This window comes from Acomys russatus, chromosome 31 (assembly GCF_903995435.1).
Source record: "Acomys russatus chromosome 31, mAcoRus1.1, whole genome shotgun sequence".
NCBI classification, from domain to species: domain Eukaryota; kingdom Metazoa; phylum Chordata; class Mammalia; order Rodentia; family Muridae; genus Acomys; species Acomys russatus.
The window spans coordinates 6,167,671-6,189,066 of NC_067167.1; the positions used below are offsets into that span (position 1 = coordinate 6,167,671).

The window sequence follows — 21,396 nt, forward strand, 5'->3', positions numbered from 1 at the left end:
AAGAACCAAGGATAATGGGCTCCCTAGGGCACAGTGCTCCTTTACTTTTAGCACAAGAGTAAACAAGAACCACAGCAAGCATCATAAATGATCACCTGCTTCCAAGACAGTTGGTAAGGAAATATGGTCTTTTTAACAGAGAAGCCATCTCCTATCTCCCTGATTGCTTTTTGTGTGTTGGGTGATTTGAACCCTTAGCCAAGCCCCCAACCACGGAGCATCTGCAGTTCTGATCTACTCTTAAAGTCATCAAGCCAGCAATCATCACAATTTCACTCACTTTTTTCCATCACTCCAAAACCTCATCCCCAGTAGCAGTCACTCCTCAGCAACCACTAAACTCCTTGCTGCCTTTTAAAGGCACCTGTTCTGGGCACTGCCTACAGTTGGAATCATGGTTTACCTGTACTGCATTGTCTGCATTTCCTTCTTTCTTCCTCCTCCCCCAACCCCCCCCCAAAGAAAGTAACACTGTATCAAGTGAATCTGCCAGATTTTTAAAATATACCTATGAGCTAATGGATCACTTCTAACACCCCCCTCCCCCTTTTCAACATCTACCTGTGTACGCCGGCTGACTTTCAACTCACTACTCTGCTTCACACTTTTTGAGTTCTGTGGTAACAGGTGTATACCACCAAGTCTGGCTTGACTTTTTACCTAGTGAGTATTTAACTATGCTCTAAGCGTTTAGATCATTTTTTCATGTGGACATACATTTTAACCCTTAGAACATACCTGAAAGGGGGACTGCTAGACTATACAGCAAAATCCAGTACAACGTGACATTTATTCCCTTTGCAATTTGTTTACCCACCCACCCACTCATTCTAAGACACTTTCAAAGTGCCTAATTTGCCCTCTACATCTGGGTAGCCTGCTTGGCCATGGTATAATCCAAGAGCCCTTCCTAAGAAAGAAAAAAAAAAAAGTATTTACTACAGAGAAAGACAGTGTGTCAGTTACTTTCCTATTGCTGTGATAACACAAGATACCAGGACCAAGGCAACTTAATTAAAACAAACAAAATTGAGGCTCATGGTTCCAAAGGTTAGATTCCATGACCACCATGTAAGGAATATGGCAGCAGGAAAGCAGGCACGGTGCTAGAGAAGTAGTTAAGAGCTCACATCTCATAGCTGGGTGTGGTCATGAACACCTGTAATCCCAGCACTCTGAAAGACAGAGGCGGGCAGAGCCCTGTGAGTTCAAGGCCAGCCTGGTCTACAAAGTCCAGGACAGCCAAGGCTACACAGAGAAAATCTGCCTTGAAAACAAAAGCAAAACAAGATCTCATATTTCTACAAGGACAAAAGAGAGAGGGAGAGAGGAGAGAGGAGAGAGAGCACGCGCGCACACTGGAAATATTAATGACCTTTGAAACCGTAAAGCCTGCCCCAGTGACATAACATTTCCAACAATATTATCCCTCCTAATCCTTACAAACAGTCCCATTAACTGGGAAACACACATTCAAATATATGAACCCATTAGGGCCATTCTCATTTAGACCACCACAGACAGGCACTGCCAGTATCAAAACCTCTTAAGTTATGAATATCTCTACTCATTTCCTACCCTGAAAAAATCTATTTAGAAAAGGAACTAGTCAAGACCCGCACAGCACAGCACACACCACAATCCCAGCAGTTGGGAAGCAGATCCAAGTAGATCTCTGTGAGTCCCAGGTTAGCCAGGGCTACATAGTACTAGCCTGTGTAGGGTAAGGTGGGTGCAATCAGAGCAAGAGAACTCCCAGGCTAACCTTCCACAAGTGTAAATATAACTGCAAAACTTTCCTATTCAATATAATTCAAATACTTACGGGGGAGTTGCTGTGGGCGTTCAGGAGGGAAAAAATCTCCCTTTGGTAAGGCCCTCTCATCCTGGGGGAGAAAAAAAAAAGATCTCAATATCCACTGTAGAACCAGCAACAGCAAATGATGGTAAACCATTTCCACAACCAAAGAGGCAGTCAGAAGCCATGCGCTGTGCTCCACACCTGTAATCCTAGCATTTGAGAGATTTAAGCAGATATATCAGGAATTCAAGGCTATCTTTAAATATACAGCCCGTTCCCGAACAACTTGAGTTACAGGAAATTGTTGCAAAAACAATACAAAAGACAAACAATAACAACAGAGAATCAGGTTTGGAGATATAACTCAAGAGGTAAAGTACCTGCCTCCCACGTGCAAAGAAGACCCTGTGTTCAATTCCTAGCACAAAGGAAAATTTAAACTAAACAAAACAGACAACTAGTTAAATCTAAATAAACTATGACACAGCCGTGACAGAGTAAGTAGATTAAACATAAAGAGATACATGGAAACATATTTTTATCTTCTGTGCAGGAATACATTTGTATTATTGGATTGGGGGGGGGGGCAGAACCTGAGAAAGTAGTACCAGTGAGACTCACACTATCACGTCACTTAAAAAATTTTTTTGTTTCATATGCATTGGTGTTGACCTGCATGTGTATCTGTGTGAAGGTGTCAGAACTCTTGGAGCTAGAATTACAGACAGTGGTGAGCTGCTATGTGAGTGCTTGGGAACTGAATAGGGGTCCATTAGAAGAACAGCTAGTGCTCTTTTAACTGCTGAGCCATCTCTCCAGCCCCTCTTTTCATGACTGCCTTCAACATCTTCCAGTACTGTTTCTTTAAATTATCTTTAGCGAGGCGGTGGCGGCACTCGGACCTCTGTGTGTTCAAGGCCAGCCTGGTCTACAAACTAAGTTCCAGGACAGCTGAGACTGTTATACAGAAAAACCCTCTCTTGAAAAAACAAAAATAAATTATCATCTTTGGCAACACTATAGCAGGGTTATTGTTTATTAAGGTTGAATACCAATAGACCTTTAAAAGCTGTCTGAGTCAAATATTTGTTCACTAAGATGTAATGCTAACCAAACACTGTATGTAATACCTTGAAAGTTCTATGCAAAGGATTCTTTCTAACTGAGCACTTGCTCAAACAGGATACACAATAGACTTCCTGGACATAGGAGTTAATAGTCAACCAAATAGAAAGCTATAGAAAAGACCTGCATGAGGAAAGGTATTGATTATTCTGTAGCCTATTAACCAATGACATATAGGTTTAGTTTAAGGGCTGGATATGTAGTTTCAATAAGTCTGTATTTTTGCTTACTTATTTGAACATATTACAAAAAAAGTGATCCTATTCACTTACCATTTTGACATGCATTGGTCTATCAAACAGCAGCTGGCCATTAAACATAGCTGGTATTACAATTAAGGCAATTTCTAAACAACTGTGAAAGCATGCAAGATAAAATGATAAAAACGTAACAACTCTACAGCTATTAGTCTCTGTGAATTCATGAGCAATTTCAACTCTTTAGGTGTGAAGCTTGATTCATGACCTTATACTATTAAAAATTTTCTGGTATTCTGTGTGTTCAACAGGCCTACCATTTCTGAAACATGTTTTCTGGGTAAAACATGAGACAAAGGGTCCAGTCCATAAGGGCATTATAAACAAATAAAGGCCCTGGTTCTCATAAATGATTCATTTCTTAAACTTTTTAAAAACACCAGAAAAACAACATTCATAGCATGTGTCTATAATGCAATCATACCTTCTATCCATCTGTGTGCCACTCCAGAAAAATTTCAGATTCCATAGTAACTTATTGACTCTATTCACTGAGAAAGCGGTTGTTTCTACTGTATTATTATAATATGCTTAGGTATACTAATGCCTAACAGTGCTATGGCCATCGTCTGTCATCAGTTAAACTCCCACAGAAGGATACATATAGCTTGCACGGCTTCAATGGATTGTTCAAAAGTCACAGTGCCTATTCCACGACTTTTCCCATCTTTATCTTCTAGAATGTCTGCTCGGACCACCACACCAGCCATACTAAATACTTCCTTCAGTTTCTTCCAGCCAACTTTATAATCCAGCTAGGTGAAAGAAGAGGGTAAAAATCTCAGGATAAACCTCTTGGGAAAAGAAGACCCATTTTTACTATAATAACAAAACTTGCTTTGGCTGACTTCACAAGAAAATAAACCAGTGAAATTTTAAAAATATGACTGTAGAACCTGGCCTTAACTCTGCTACTCAAATGAAACAGCTTAAATCTCTTCACGTTACCAAACTAATTTCTTGCCCCTACACTTAAAAAAAAAAAAAAAAAAGTCAGCTGGGTGGTAGTGAAACACCTTTAATCCCAGCACCCAGGAGGTAGAAACAGGTAGATCTGAGTTCAAGGCCAGCCAACACTACACAGAGAGATCCTGCTCTTGAAAAACAAAAACAAATCTCTCCCCTTTTAAAACTCTTACCAACACTCCTGAACCCACTTTGTTCTAAATGTATTTGTCCTTGCAAAGGATAACGGTATCATCATTCACTTCAACACAAAAACAGCTGTGAATATATCTCTTGCTCTATACCAAAGCTATAGTAAATGGACCTCCTAAGGATGCAAACCTATTGTAAGTAAGCATCTGAAAGCCTCCATAAACAAGAACTCAACAGGACTAAGGTCAACCCTTAAGCCCAAATGCAGCAGTCAAGAGGACAAAGCCCAACCCGAGGCTTACTTTAAAATAAAAACAAGCCACTTCAAGCCTAGCTTAAACTGCTCCTACAACAGCAGCAAGATCAGCCTGAAGAGGTTTATATGTTTTTCTATTTTGTTGAAATTTAAAAAAAAATTTCCCTTCACACGTGCTATTTTCACTTTTTCCCCTACACCCGCCCCCCTTTTCCTATTTTAGAGACTGTTCCCATTTACTTACATTTGCTACAAAAACCGTGCTTCCAAGTCTTCCAGCCTGTAATGCATGGATAATCTCATTTGGGATGTTAGGATTATTTAGGATACTGGGTGGGATATTAATCATTCCTGGGCCACCTGGTCCCATACCCATCCCACCAGTCGTAGCCATCACCTTTTGCATTGCTCTCCTTGCATGTTCACCATCAGGATCCTGAAAGAAGCACAAAGTGTTACAGGCAGAAGTAGGTCAGAAGTAGGCTTGCAGAGACTATGGGACTGCTGCCTTCACTACTGCAGAGGGTCTCTTCTGTGGGAGTACAGCTCAGTGGCACTGTTTGCATAATTTTATAAATGTAATCCCCAGCACCAGTAATTTTTGAAAAAATAAAAATTGTCAAATACTCTCATTTAAGCATGGTATCGGTGGTGGAAAAGGTCTGTAACCTCAGTCAGTATTCAGGATTGCTAAAGGACTTCAAGGCCTGCTTGAGCTACAGAGCCAACTCAAAGCCATCGTAGGCAGCTAAATGCAGCCTTATCTCAAAATAAGTAAAAAGCTTCAGGTGGGACTTTGTTCCACTTCAGTTTGATGCCCCTTACAGTATACTCAGATGAAATAAACCACAGCAACTAGAAGAGTTCTATGAAGAGCAACAGTTCAGAAACAAAAAGCGTAAGACTAAAACTCTGAAAACAATACTCAATTTAACTAAAATGAAAAAGGAAGGAATTATAGGTTTGGCTGACCTGAGTTGAAAATTCCAGATTGAAACAAGATCTTCACGAGCATGGTATGGTTCAATGTTACTAATTAGTGTACTTAAGTGTAATTTCTGTAAAATTCATCAATGATTTTTTTCAAAAGCCTGAAATCACCCTTCTATAACCCCAAGTTCCCGAAAACCCTTCAAGGGCACCAAAGTACAGTCAATGTAGTATATCAGCACTTAAACAGAATTACAGAAATCTGATGCTGGCAGAATTAATTTATTTATCTTATTTTGTCTATATGTCCATATAGGGGTATATAGCCCAAGTGTGTGAACACATCAAGAAGGGCTATCCCTTCGAGTTATACAGGTCACTGTGAGCATCCCCACTTGGGTGCTAGGAATCAAAGGCAGATCCTCTTTGGAAAATCATTCCTGAACCTGCCTCATCAATTTACCAGCAACACATAAGAAATTACTTATACCCCACCATGCTTTCCTCTAAGCCCCCAATATGTTGTCTTCCTTCCAAAAAAAAAAAAAAAAAAAAACAAAAAAGTCAAGGGTGGCACAGATTTAATCTCAGCAGTCAGACAGGTAAGGCAGAAGGATCCTGAGTTATAAAGCTAGCCTGGGCAACACAGCAAAGAACTGTTATACGTAACACTGTTCTCATCCTCCAACATACAGTCAAGGAGGTAAATAATATCTGGCAGTAGCATTAACAAAATATCCTGATAGAGAAAAAAAAAAAAAAAAGTATTGGAGATCAGGAACATAGTTCAGTGGCAGCTTAGTATGCACAAAGCCCTAGGTTCATCTCTGGCACCACCACAAAAACCCAAAAAATTGGTTTGGATTTGATAAAAAAAAAAAAAAAAAAAAAAAAAGAATAAATTTACTTGATAAATTTCAAAGAGGGGTAGGGAGATGGCTCAGTGAGTAAATATGCAAGCCTTAGTACCCAAGCACAGATCCTCAGCTACCCATGTAAAAGATGGGTTGTGGGGCATGCTTGTAATCCCAGTGTCAAAGAGGAAACAGATCCCTGGAGTCTACTGGCTGGCCACTCTAGTTTCAACAGTGAGACCTAGGTTCAATACGAGCACCTGTCTAAAAAAATTAAGGTGGAGGGTGATAGAGGAAGACACAGAGTCACCACTAGCATGAACATCTATGCATACATGCATACACACAGCATACATCACACACACAAAAATAAAGAGGCAGATATACTGTGACACATCACTGCAATCATAGATAGCACTTAAAAGGCTACAAGGATCTCATTTGAGATCAACCACAGCTTCATAGACTAGCATTCAGATTGGTGGATATAAAGACTCTCTTATAGCACACTGAGAGAGGCAGAGGCAGGTGGATCTCTGTGAGCTCAAGGCCAGGCTGGTCTACACAGTGAGTTCTAGGACTTGCTAGGCGGGCTAGAGAGATGGCTCAGTAGTCAAGAGCACTGCCTGCTCTTCCAAAGGACCTGGGTTCAATTCCCAGCACCCACATGGCAGCTGGTGACTGTCTGTAACTCCAAGATCTGATACCCTCACACCAATGCAAATAAATTAAAACTAAATAAAAATATTTAAAAAAAAAAAAAAGAACATGTAGGACTTGCTAGGCTACACAGATAACCCGGTATCTACAAATAAACAAACAAAACCTCTCCAATGCAATTCCAATACTAAAATCCAGAGGCTCAGGTTAGGTGACCCTGAAACAGCGAGGATTGAAGAGTAGTCATCTTAGGTTACTCAGGATCTGTTATTTCAAAGTTTCTGACTGTTGAAGCCTGACACTGTCTTCAATTAAAACATCCACGTGCAAACAGGCGTGGTGATGTACATCTATAATCCCAGCACTCGGGAGGCAGAGGCAGGGTCTCTGTGAGTTCGAGGCCAGCCTGGTCTACAAAGTGAGCCTGAACAGCCAAGGCTACACAGAGAAACCCTGCCTGGAAAAAACAAACAAACAAAAAAACAGAAACAAAAGAGTGCATAGCAATTAACCCAGCAATTAGACAACAAAGGCAAAAGATTATGAGTTCAAGGCCAGTCTTGACTATAGGGCCTGTCTTAAAAGAACAAAGAACCAAATTAAAAACAAAAACAAACAAACCAATAGGTTGGCCTGCTCAGTACATTTTAGTCAAAGACCATTCTTCACCAAACAATTATTCCTTACTTTTGAGTTAAGAGTGTATTTCAGTAGTAGACTGTTTTCCTAGTATGTACAAGGCCCTGGGTTCCATCAACCAAGAGGAAGGGGGAAAAAAAGAGCTCACTTCTTTGACTTTCAGTGGTCTTCCACTCAGACTATGCTTGTTTAGAACTTCAGCAGCTTTTTTCATGCTCTCCTCCATCTTGAATTCAACAACACTATAAAAGAATCAAAAGCAAATGAATAAAACCAGTCCTACAACTTGGAAAAGTCAAATGCCAGTAAGTATAAGTACGTAATACTTACGCACATCCCTTTGAAAGAAGCCACAGACCAGTCAGACGAGCAAAGGGGAAAAAGAAAACAAAAAACAGTAAATATAAATGACAATCACGAACAAACTAAAGATATGATTTATGTAACAAAAGTCAAAAGATTTTTTAAATTAATCCTTCTAAGGGGAAGCTGACAGAAGTGCATGACCTAGCCTTCCTTGTAAAAAGCTGGACTCCTTAATCTCCGTGTCCTACACGTTACCAGCACTGCAGTAAAGCTGCTAAGTTATAATGATCAGACCTAAATCAGGTTCTCCAAGAAATCACACAAACTTTTGACCTGCTTTCCTTTTACCCAATCAATCCTTACCATACTCCTACTAAATCCATCCTTTCCATAAACTAAGCTCATCCTTTTGAATATTCTAAGCCATTCTATTGCACAACAGAAAGGAGTTTATAGTCTCATTAAACTAGGCCAATTTTGAACGTTCAGGTTTGTAATGTGTGGTTTACAATTTACTGGCACAAAGGCTACTTTTCAGAATCTTTGGTTCACACAACTCTCAAATCAGCAAACAACCAAGAATAACATTTTCTAGACAAGAACACACTTTTACTTTAATTATACCACCACTAAAATTCCATGCATAATTCACACACAGCCAATTCCTGTTAAACAAAGAGACAATGCTGCTATTGGTCCCCAGTTATCCAAATTGGGCATCCAAACAGAATACCAGAAAGCTCTTTGGCCAGCCATTTGGAAAATCGGGACTCCCATTTGCAAGCCCCCTCCCACCCTACTAGAATGTTGGCAAAATCAAACATGGCTACAGTAACATGAACACTCACTGCCTTCCTGATATCATTCGAGTCCACGCCACCATACAGTTACATTTGTCATGTAGTAAATCCACAGAAGAAATTCTCTCAGACACTTACCCTTGACTTTCCTTCAGCGTCCATTAAGAGCTCCACGTATGTTACCTCACCAACTACAAATCAGTTTCCAGACGACACATAAACCAAGGGAGAAAAGCCAAGAAAACAATGGGAATTTAGAACAATCATCAGCAACCTTGTATGGAGCCTCTGCCTTATAAAGAAAGCCCAGAAACACTCCATATTCTCTAAACCACCAAACTAGGCATTACAGGTGTGCAGTAAAATAAGTGAAAACTCATTAACAATATGTCCTTGATTTTCCTCCCACCACAAACACACTACCTCCGCAAATTTCCATTATCAATTTCCCTGTCTATAATGCTCACTCATGACTAGAGGCAATCCAAATCTACAGGAAAAAAAATTCTGCATGAATCACTTTCAGGGGAAGGAAGAAGAGAAGTTTTTGCAGATAAACTCTTACTGGTGAAGTCAGATAAACAGTGCACATAGATCACAATGCCACTGAACTTAGCTCACATGCCACAAATACAAGAATGTGCCTATAGATAAACCAAAAGGCATATAGACACAACCTCAGGGCCAGCTTTATGCATACGAACTATATAACAGAGCCTGGAGCTTAGTTTAGGTTTTTAACACCATCTTGAAATTTCTAATATGTTAACAACAAGTGGCCCCTCACTTTGTACTGGGCCCAACAAGTTCTATAGCTGAATTCTACACACAGTCCAAAGCACCACCGTTTTAAAGAATACTGATTATATAATCATTAAATCAGAATAGCAGCTGGCTTTATTCTTACCATTTTCTAAAACCCCTGGAAGTTTGGGGAATCAGCTGGCAACAAGATAAATTAATCAGAGTACAATGATTCTAAGCTATAAGCAATGGAAAAAGAAAATGGCACAGGATCAATTTTTCTGCAGATTTTCCTCAAGGTTTGGATTGCCAATTCATGACCACCATAACCAGATATTAGAATCCATCTAGACAACCACCAAAATGGCTGCTGAACTTGAAGATGGCTCAAAGCATTAACTTGTAGAAAACCACATCCAAATCCAATTTTCAAAGTTTAAAAAGCAGGGGTTGAGGAGCTTCTTAGGAATCAATCACTCTTCTTTAGAAGGATGATTATCATATTAAAAGTCTTCAACTCACTTAGGCTTAGCAGTACAAGGGTAAAAAAAAAAAACCACCCATTAATGGCCTTAGTTGGTCCTCCCTACTTAGAACTCCTCTGTTCCAGACATTAGAATTAGGATTTTTGAATCAATACAGAAAGCAAAAATTCAAGTGGAAAACAAAATTATTTTCACAAACACAATGAACATCTTAGGGATGTATTTATTAATGGAGTTGTACAGTGGTTGAAGGCCAAATGTTCAAAGTTTAAATTTTATAGCCTCATTCTCCTTGTCCTTTCCTGAAATGTTATACAGAACTGGGACTGTGCACAAAACACGGAGAATCAATGCAAAAGGGGTGGGAGAGATGGGAGGAGCCATTACTTTGAATACATATTTTGTGCAGGCAAACAAAAAACCTGATCATAGCCAAGTGACAGTTGTACAGGTTGGATTTAGTTTACCCTTACAAAAATTAAAACAGTTCCAAAACTCCATGACCATTGCTAAAGCCATGTTAAAAGCCATTTGTTTCAACAGCAGCAGCCATTCAAGGACCAATAATAGCTCGTATCTCCACTGATGAAAATGCCTATTGTCAAACCAGTGAAGAAATCCCAAGTTTATCTCCTACCAGCTGTGACTACTGCCCAATAACCTCAAATAAAAGAATCACAATATCAACCTCAAGACAACTTTTATGTTTGTCAGAAACCAAGGACTGTTGCACTTGATATTTCTAGTTTGTATCCTAAGACATTTTATCAAAGCAATGTTACTACAACCTAGAAAACAACAAAGTCCAAGCAATCTTTTCCAGTCATAACCATTTTAACAAAATACCAAGTTAAGAAATTACAGCTTTCCCACTTAACATTCTAGCGACGACACACATCCAGCTTCAATCCTATGCACTAAAAATTTGATTTAAAAAGCAGTCTTCCTCTTAGAAATGTTTTCTCTGTGCCTCAGAAATAAGTACTTCTATACTGGGGCACAACCAGCAATCATATTCCTTACACGTTTGGAACTTTCTCATCTTGATAGCCTGATAGACTTCATGTAGTTACTCTTAGGGGATCTGCCAACTGTAATATACTTCTCTAGAGGAAGATAATCACGAAAGCTATTTCCCTTTTTGTTCTAGTATGGCAAAGATTTGTTTTGTATAGTCAGTACAACTTATCCATAAGATAAATAGTCAAGAGGTAAGTTAGATGACAACAGCAGCTTCCCAAGTGGAACCAGAAGTTAATGAAAAATCCTACAGCTCATTTTTAGGACCTGGATAGAACCCTCAGAATCCTAAGAGTGGACTGCTAAGACAAATCTACTGCAGCTTTAAGTGTCAAAGTATCTAAATGAAAAAGAGTGAAAAAGAAATGAGACTACAGAAACAAAAGTTTTATTAAAGAGAATGCATGTGTGTGTTCTTGTGTACTAGGAATTGAACCTAGACTCTTCATCTTTTTTGGAATCTTTTAGGTGTATGTATATACATACACACACTCATGTGAGATGGGGCATGTGTGTCTCACAATGCCTTTGTGGAGGCCAGAGCACAACCTTAGGTATGTTAGTTCTTGCCTCCTACCTTCAGGCATTGTCACATTTTTGCCTTTGCATATACCAGTGTAGCTGGCTTTTAAGCTTCTAAGGATTCTCACATCTTCCTGTAAGACCAATAGTTACTGTACTGTTGTAGGAATTCAAGCTGAGGTCTTTATGCGTGCACAGCAAACACTTTTACCTATATATAGAACCAGTCATTGTTTTTTAAAGACAGAGTTTCATTCAGCCCAGTCTTGCCTCTAATTCCCAAGTGCTGGAATTACAGGGGTGTGTCACCACACCTGGATCCTTTTGTTTTCTTTTTTAAGGAAAAATGTGTATGAAAGAAAGCAGGACACATGTTGAACATGCTTTTTTTTTTTTGTAGCATAACAAGTTAACAGTCAATCTAAGGGAAAATTGTAGAGATAAAGGCCCATTTTCAGGGGCTGGAGAGATGGCTCAGCGGTTAAGAGCACTCTCTGCCCTTCCAGAGGTCCTGAGTTCGATTCCCAGCACCCACACGGTGGCTCCCAACCATCTATACTGGGGTCTAATGCCCTCTTCTGGCATGCATGGTATACATGCAGATAGAGCACTCATGTAAATTAAATAAATATATCTTTACAAAATGTCTTAAAGGCCCATTTCAGTAAGAAAACTTCAGCTGGAAGCATGCTTTAGCCCTTGGAGGGCGGCCCATCTCAAAGCCTGGTCACACATAGTAAAGACAACTTCAAATATGGTAAACTAGTCTACACAAGAATGAGCTGATGTATCAACAAGTAAAAAAGAAACTAAGCCAAATTAATGCTGATGGCAGATAAACACAAGCTTTCTACTGCCTATATAGCAAAGACCACAAGCTGTACTGTTAGGATTCAACAACAGAACTTAAATAATCGGAGTACTTTTGCATAGCAGGCCTTGCAAAATAACAGCTCTATATTCAACAGAAAAATATGAATAGCAGGGCATGGTAGCACACGCCTTTAATCCCAGCACTCGAGAGGCGGAGTCAGAGGCAGGAGGATCGCTGTGAGTTCAAGGCCAGCCTGGTCTACAAAGTGACCCTAAGACAGACAAGGCTAACACGGAGAGACCCTGTCTCAAAAACCAAAAAAAGAAAAGAAAGAAAGAACATACGAAGAATAGACTGGGAGGGAACTTTATTTCAATTGAAAGCAGTTTTGCTTCATTAAACACAATGCAAATCATCATAGAGAACCAGGAGAGGTTTTCTACTGGACTACACCTGCCCTCTGGGCCTCAGTTTTCTGTCAGCAGCAATGTGAAATTTACTCAAAGTAATGATCATTAAATAATAATGGAAGGATTAAAGGCTTAAAGAAATCTTTGCTCATACAAATTAAACTGACTGCTGCTAAACTAGGATTTGAGAGTAAACTGTATCACTGACTTCCCTTCCTCAAACTGGGCAGCAGTGTTTATTCACCGTGGGTGCAGTTGAGTCCTGCCTGGGTGGCAGCTGCCCCACCTCCACACTACGAGCTACCTAAGTAGACCATAAAACAAGAAGCCCAGCATCCAACTTTCTTCATTCTGAAGATTTTAAGGTCTCTAATGTAGCACATTATTTTAAGGTGCCAAAAAATGTCAGGCGCAGTGGCACATGCCTATAATCCCAGCACTCTGAGAGACAGAAGCAGGCGAATCTCTGTGAGCTGGAGGTCAGCCCAGTCTACAAAACAAGTCCAGGACAGCAAGGCTACACAGAAAAACCCTGTCTGAAAAAAGGGGGAAAAGGGGGCTGGGGGGGGGGGAGGGCGAAGATGACAACAGTCAAGGTTACATAGTAAGACTGAGCATGCCTTTAATCCCAGCACTTGGGAGGCAGAGGCAGGCAGATCACTGTGAGTTCGAGGCCAGCCTGTTCTACAAAGTGAGTTCAGAACAGCCAAGGCTACACAGAGAAACCCGGTCTCCAAAAAACAAAAACAAACCAAACAAACAAAAAACAAAAAACCGCCAGGCATGGTGGCATATGCCTTTAGTCCCAATACTTGGGAAGCAGAGGCAGCTGGATTGCTGTGAGTTCCAGGCCAGCCTGGTTTACAAACAAGTCCAGAACAGCCAAAGCTAACAGAGAGACCCTGTCTCAAAAAAAAAAAAAAAAAAAAAAAAAAAAAAAAAAAAGAAAAAGAACAACAACAACCAAAAAACCCCCATACCTTTTGCTTAAAAGACATCTTCATTTTTGGTACCCAATCCTTACAGTCACTTTTAAGACAGTATCTCATTTTCTGTTGTAATTCATCTGAGTAGCTGTGAACAATGAAAGTTACTTTCAAACATAGTTCTGCAACTTCTGATTTAATTTCATGTAAAAATGTTTCCCAGTTGTTTTGTTTTGTTTTTTTCCCCCAACCCTGGAACTCTCTCTAATGAACCACATTACTTGTAATAACCTCCATTAAAAATAAAAAAGGCTGCTCATTTTGGGTGTGGTGGCACATGCCTTTAATACCGGCACTGGGGAAACAGAGGCAGGTGGAGCACTGTGAGTTCTAGGCCAGCCTGGTGGTCCACAAAGTGAGTACAGGACAGCCAGGGCTAGCCAGAGAAACCTGTCTCAAAACAAACAAACAAACAAACAAACAAGGCTGCTCAAGTTTTGGAAGTCACTTGTCACCCCAGCACTTGAGAGACTAAGGCAGAAAGGATCAAGAGTTTGAGGCAAACCTGGGATCTGAGGTTTGTCTCATTTAAAACAAAACAAAACAAAAAACAATCCAAGTAAAATAAAGCCTTCACTTTGTTCTTCTGGGACACCTTGGACCAGGGAACAAGTATTCAAGCCTAGAGAAGGTCCAAAAATAGTTTCTTAACCAGGACCTTCACTGACAGGAGTTGAACAAAACAACAGCATGGCTCAGAGGAAACAATATTCTCCATATATCTTGTCTTAAAAATGGGTAATGCTCTGATTTCACCATAACACCACCAAACAAGCTTTGTGTCACTATCCAAGGGGAAAGTGCAAGAGACCAGGTTGTTATCAGATCATTAACAGAATATCCTAATTAAACACATAATATACACTTGCTATCCAAGAACTGGAAGATCAGAAGTCAGGAAACAGTACATGAGATGCTATCACCAGTATTGTTGAGAAGATCAGAAGACAGGAAAGAGTACACGTGATGCTATCACCAGTATTGTTGCCCTTAAACTCCTGTCTTGTTTGAGAGGCTGCAACTAAACACAGTGTTGCAATAGTAGAGATTGGAGGTAAAGGGCTGGAGAGATGGCTCAGCCATTAAAGGCTAGGCTCACAACCAAAAATGTAAGAGACTGGAGGTAAAAACAACTAATTCTAGCTCTTATTCAGGAGGACACAGTTTTACCAGGGTAGATTGCAGATAGGGTTGCATCAGCCCAATCTGTGAGCTGGTCAGTTGTGGTTACTATGAAACATTCTTTTAGGGTTTAAGTACCTCTATCTGCCACTTAAGTTTCCAAAAAAAGCTTAAGAGGTCTCTGACAAGGCATTATGCCTTTAGTCCCAGCACTCTAGAGGCAGAGAGAGGCAGCTGGATCTCTATAGCTAGCCTGGTCCATACAATGAATTCCAGCTACATAGTGAAAGCCTATTTCAGAGAGAGGGGGTGTGTGGAGTGGGGGTGGAGGAGAACAAAAGGACAAAACTACTTTTGACAATCAAACCAGAATAATTTTTAAAAATCCGATAATGAAAACATTTAAGAAGCCATACATATGTAAACATAGTAAATGTCTTTAAGCTTCAGTGACTCTAAACATTACGACAGAAAAATTAACCTTTCTCTTATAAATCACTTTATTCCCAATCCAATACTGCTAATTATTTAAGACAGCAGAGTAATTAGCCTGTACCAGGGAGCTCTAAACAAGAACATTTTAACATTCAATTAAAAACAAGATTTACTGCACACCTGTAATTCTGAGTTACACCACCGAAAAGTACACTGAGAGGGAAGAGCACCCACATCCACAGCAGTATGTCAGGGGAATATGAGAACCAGTTTGGAAGGATCTGAGTAAATCACTAGGCTGGCTCCACACTTAATTAACAAAATGGTAAATTGAGGTGAACTGCTTCTACATCCAGAAACATCATGGCTGCTGCTGCTACCAGCTTTATGGCTTCCAAAACTGAATTACTGAATGGTAAAGCAGTAAAAATGTCACCTACTTTATCCATCATGTCCCAAAACTGGTTCACACACTCCTAAAAGTGAAAAAGTATTTTGACTACCATCTCTTACAAACCTAACAATTGCATTTTCAAAGCCACATTCCTGGTTCTTGGAACTACTATAACTTATTATCAGTGGAGATAGCAATTCAATAGTTCAACCAAATCACAAAAGAAGACAAATTTGAGGCTTATTCCAAAAACTAATTCGAATGAGATCAAACTGTACTGTACAGAAAGTCTAAGCTTGCATTGAAGCAGCAGTCCCAAAGAACCAAGAACACTGTATCTGGGATGTCACATGATACTCCCTTCAGACAAAAGAAACTTCACTCTTGCTCTAGGAGGATTGGCAGGAATGATTTAGCTGATCAAGGCAGGAAACAAATCTCACCAAAACATTTTTTCATCTGTTTACCTGAGAAATAGCACATGTGACTGTGAAGGTCCACAGCGCCTAGTGCTTTTTGCATGTCATGGCCAAGTAAGTGATGGATAACGATGGCACTCAGTTTCAAAACTCAATGCTGGGGCACCAGTACACACACCAAAAGGGCCGTCCAAGTGGTATCTTTGTCACTAAGATTTAATCATTCTCAACAAATCAAGCTCAAACCTCTCATTATGAATGCTCCAGAAAACCAAAACCTTTCATTTAGTCCTTCAACGAGACTCCATTAAGGGTGATTTAATCCTAGGTTCCTTTGGGGGGAAGGAGCTGCTCATGGCTCCCCACCTTATCTAAACTAGGACCCAGCAATCTCTTCAATCCTGAGACCACCAGGGCTAAGAATCAGGAAGGAAAAGAAGGCAAAAGCAAACGGAGTACAGGAGAGGATGATGCACCAGCGTGCAGATACACTTGGTCACTTGCCCTCTCTTAGGCCTGAGTTTGGATGCCTGGACTGAGACCACATGCACAGATGATTTGAGCTCTCCTACTGCCAGTCTCTCACTTCAGAGGAGAGCTCACAGCTGAAACAGAAGATTCTGTTGCAGAGTTTGTAATCTGAGCCGCATACATTCCAGGCACCAAATTTTGATTCCGGAAGAATACCCACAAAATTAAAATAATCTTCTAAAAGATAAAATTAAAACACACACACACAACAAAACAAAAAAACAATGTGAAGAATGATAAATTTCCTTAACATAAAAACACTCCACTCAAACCCAACTAAAGTCCCAATAACCATATTAAGCCAGTAAAATCGTATGTAGGTCAAGGGACCATATAAACCACCCTATTTAACACACGGGTATGACCACAACATAAAAAGGGAGGGGCCGTCAAGGGGTAGCTCTAACCCTGGACAGAACACATGCTCTTCCTAGAGCAGCTTCCACGACAAAACACCAGGAGATTAGCCACAGAGAAGATGACACACAGACCTTCTTACCCTACTCCACCACCAGTACCATTACCTTTTTCTTTAACCAGGTCTTTAAGTGACTGCCATTTCACATCAAAAGGTATATTTGTAATGAAGGCTCTGTATCTTTTAGTTGGATTAGCATATGGCTCAAAACGATTGCCTCCTCTTTTTATGTTTTTCTCCTTCCTCTTCTCATTCTGAGTAGGTCGTTCTCCTTCACTGAATTCAAGAGAAAAAAAAAGTTTCTATGTTAGTACAAGGATAAGCCATTATCTGTTGTACCAGATTTATAATCTCACAGTTATGTAGGACACACAGTCAATACTAGTTTTGATTTGGAACACTGCAAATGAGGTCTCCACAGATCTTTGTAATTATGCATTCCTTAAAGCCTACCCCCCCACCCCCACACTGGGCATAGTGACACAAACCATGCTGTTCTAGATTTAGGCGTGTTTTTTTTATGCTGTATAAGAGAGTGAGGCAACTCCCCAGGCACGGGGGTGGGGGGTGGGGGGTGGGGGGAGGAAGAGAAGCAGTAGCCTAAGTTTGTTAAATACACTATCTCTAAATGTTTCTTGGCAGATGTGTTAGCAAAAGTTCTTAAATTATCTATCAATACACTTGTCACAATCCTAGAGACTCTCTGGTTAAAATGTATTTAAATATAACTGATTTCTTTTAAATCCTAAATATTTAGAAGTTTACATTAAAAACATCAATAAATGCCAGGCGCTGGTGGCGCTTGCGTTTAAGGAGAGGCAGGCCCGATCTCTCGGTTCCTGGCCAGCTTGGTCTACAAAAGAGGGTTCCAAGACAGCCAGAGGTACATAGAGAAACCCTATCTCAAGAAATCATTAAAAGGCCTATGCCTTTAATTCCAGCACTAGGGAAATAAGAGGTTCAACGCCAGCCTAGTCCACAAAGTAAATTGTTACCCAGAGAAACCTTGTCTCAAAAAAACCTATCAATCAGTCATTTAATCTAAAAATATATTTCTTAAATCTGTAATGCAGTAAAACTTTCCAGTCTGTTTTTATGGACTGCTCAGATCAGTCCATGGGATAAAGATGGCAGTGGCCACTCAATGCTGGGGCACCAGTACACACACCAAAAGGGCCATCCAAGTGGCATCTCTGTCACTAAGAATTAATCATTCTCAACAAGTCAAGCTCAAACCTCTCTTTGTTATGAATGCTCCAGACAACCAGTACCTTTCTTACTCAGTCCTTCAAAGAGACTACATTAAGGGTGATTTGATCCTAGGTTAATTTTAAACTATGTAAATAGCAGAGCACAGCACGCACAGTAAAGTATGTAGCCCATATTCTCCTGATCGGCTAAAAATAAATTACCAACTCCAACCAAAGAAGCTGGGTGCTTGGTTTGGGGTTAATCCACTCACACGGCTCACCATTGAGAAAGCAGCTTACTGAGTTTCAATACTCAGTCTAGGCACAGCACCACTGCAAACAAATCCTGTTCTGGCCAATCTCTTGTTTGTTTGTTTTTTTGTTTGTTTGTTTTTCGAGACAGGGTTTCTCTGTGTAGCCTTGACTGTCCCGGACTCGCTTTGTAGACCGGGCTGCCCTTGAACTCACAGCAATCCGCCTGCCTCTGCCTCCTGAGTGCTGGGATTAAAGGCGTGCACCGCTGCCCGATCTGGCCAATCTCTTGCTAAGAAGTTTCTTCATAAGCAAATGGGGTTAGAACTGCCTCTTGTTTTCAGCTTTTCAAAATACTGGCCTTTCTGAACACATACTGATTATCAATTGTAGTCTTTGCAGAGTCAGAGAAAACTCCTCAAAGAGACTTTTCTTGGATATACCTAAATACAAATTATGTGACAGCAGTTCATTTTAAAACACCCAATGCTATTTTTCTCATTAGTGACAAGACTAATGAGGAGTTTCTTCCCAAATTCTTATATGTAGTCTTTCTTTCTTTCTTTCTTTCTTTCTTTCTTTCTTTTAATTTTATGGGCTAGAGAGATGGCTCAGAGGTTTAGGGTACTGACTGCCCCACCAGAGGACCTGAGTTCAATTCCCAGCAACCACATGGTGGCTCACAACCATCTATAATGTTATCTGATGCCCTCTTCTGGCATGCAGATATACATGCAACCAGGGCACTGTATACATAATAAAAAATAAATCTTTTTTTACATTTTATTCTCTGCATATAAGAGTGTTTTGAATGCACCTACATTTGACCACTTGCTTATCGATGTGCAAGAAGGTATCAAATCCTCCTGGAACTGGAATCACTGACAGTTGTGAGCTGCCATGTGGATGCTGAGAATTAAACTCAGGTTCTCTTAAGCACTGAGTCATCTTTCTAGACCCCCATAACATTTAATTCTGAAAGCAGATAATACAAATGTACTTCTAGAAAGATTCTGTTGTTTTATGATACAAGCTCTCACTATGTAGCCTTCTGTGGCCTGGAACTGGCTATGTAACCAGGCTGGACTTAAACTCTGCCTCCTGAGTGCTGAGTTATAAACAGGTTCTTTGTTTTGTGTGTGTGCTTGAGTGTACATGGTGCATGGAATGCATGTGGTGATCAGGAGACAGCTTTTTTTTTTTTTTTTAGGAGACAGCTTTTGGAAGCCCGTTTTCTATTTCTACCGTGCTTGTCCTGCACCTTTAACCACTGTGTCTGAGTCATCTCACTGGCCCGTTTTTGGCATCTTTATCATAAATACTTCAAATCTAGAAGATATTAAAAATGAAACTGATAAAGTACTTGCAACAAAAAGAATCATTAATTTTAAAAGGACAATACCAGGCTATCTGTATCTATTGTATAACCGCTCTTTGGCTCTACTTATGAAAAATAAAAGCAGTATTCAAGAAACTTAAAATGCAGCTGGGCAGTGATGACACATGCCTTTAATCCAGAAAAAAAAAAAAAAAAAAAAAATCCACCAGCCAAGGACAATACAGGCGGTAAACTTTAAACCCCTACCCAGATCTAGCCAATGGTCAGAACATTCTCCACAGTTGAGTGGAGCGTGGGATATGACTTTCTCACGTACTCTGGTGCCTCACATTTGACCATGTCCCCTGGAGGGGGGGACCTGGTGGCACTCAGAGGAAGGACAGCAGGTTACCAAGAAGAGACTTGATACCCTATGAGCATATACAGGGGAAGGTAATCCCCCTCAGGAACAGTCATAGGGGAGGGGAATAAGGGGAAAATGGGAGGGAGGGAAGAATGGGAGGATACAAGGGATGGGATAACCATTGAGATGTAACAAAAATAAATTAATAAAAAAAAAAAAAAAAATCAAGCGGGAGCAGGCAGATCTCTGAATTGGAAGCCAACATGGTCTCCAGAGGGAGTTCCAGGGCAGCCAGAGCTACACATAGAAACCATGTCTCAAAACAAGCAAGCAAACAAACAAAACAAATAGAAGGGAACTTAGTTTACAAGCTTCATGAGTTCCATCTTTAAACTATTCTGTATCATATATAAAATTAACTCACAATGGATGCCAATCTGAAAAAACAAAATTGATTTTTTTTTTAAAAAGTGGTCCTTAAAATTGAAAGTATCGGCCATATACAGGGAGAGGTAATCCCCCTCAGGAACAGTCATAGGGGAGAGGAATAATGGGAAAATGGGGGGGGGGGGGGAGAATGGGAGGATACAAGGGATGGGATAAACACTGAGATGTAACAAGAATAAATTAATAAAAAAAAATACTCTAAAAAAAAAAATTGAAAGTATCTGTTCTGAAAATGAGTAAAGCTCCAGGGTGGTGGCACGCACCTTTAATCCCAGCACTTGGGAGTCAGAAGCAGGGGGATTGCTATGAGTTCCAGGCCAGCCTGGTTTACAAAGGGAGTCTATGACAGCCAAGGTTACACAGAGAAACCCTGTCTTGAAAGACCAAAAAATGAAAAGAAAATGAGTAAACCAGGCCTGGTTGCACATGCCTTTAATCCTAGCACTCAGGAGGTAGAAGCATGTGACCTCTGTGAGTTAAGGTCATCCTGGTCTACAAAAATGGTAGCACCAGTTTAAAAAAAAAAAAAAAAGCAAGCAAGCAAGAAAAAAAAAGCACCATTCTCTCTCTCAACTTTCAAGTTCCCTTCTCTCTTTGAGGATACCTTAGCATAGCCCTTCCTCAACCCACCCTCACCCCTGCCCCAGATTTTTGATACAGGGTTTCTCTGTATAATAGCTCTGGCTGTCCTAGAACTTGCTCTATAGACTAGGATAGCCTGGAACTCACAGGGACCCACCTGCCTCTGCCTCTAAGTACTGGGATTACAGGCTGCACCATCATTAGTTTTAAGTTTACC

The 21,396-nt window shown here is 40.3% G+C and overlaps 1 protein-coding gene across 3 annotated transcripts in view; it reads right to left on the reverse strand.

The window, feature by feature from the left end:
- Positions 1–21,396, reverse strand: part of Hnrnpm (heterogeneous nuclear ribonucleoprotein M) — a 48,770-nt gene that overhangs the window by 19,560 nt on the left and 7,814 nt on the right. Inside the window, exons 2-10 of one of the 3 annotated variants that reach the window (XM_051139869.1) lie at positions 17,133–17,302; positions 8,865–8,917; positions 7,951–7,958; positions 7,769–7,862; positions 4,935–4,973; positions 4,782–4,817; positions 3,785–3,938; positions 3,199–3,248; positions 1,826–1,886 (exon numbers count right to left, since the gene is read on the reverse strand). In XM_051139869.1, the coding sequence (XP_050995826.1) occupies positions 1,826–1,886; positions 3,199–3,248; positions 3,785–3,938; positions 4,782–4,817; positions 4,935–4,973; positions 7,769–7,862; positions 7,951–7,958; positions 8,865–8,917; positions 17,133–17,302 (665 nt within the window). Of the gene's footprint in view, positions 1–1,825; positions 1,887–3,198; positions 3,249–3,784; positions 3,939–4,781; positions 4,974–7,768; positions 7,863–7,950; positions 8,815–8,864; positions 8,918–17,132; positions 17,303–21,396 lie in introns of those variants that run through there. The other 2 variants (XM_051139868.1, XM_051139866.1) reach the window with 2 other exon arrangements.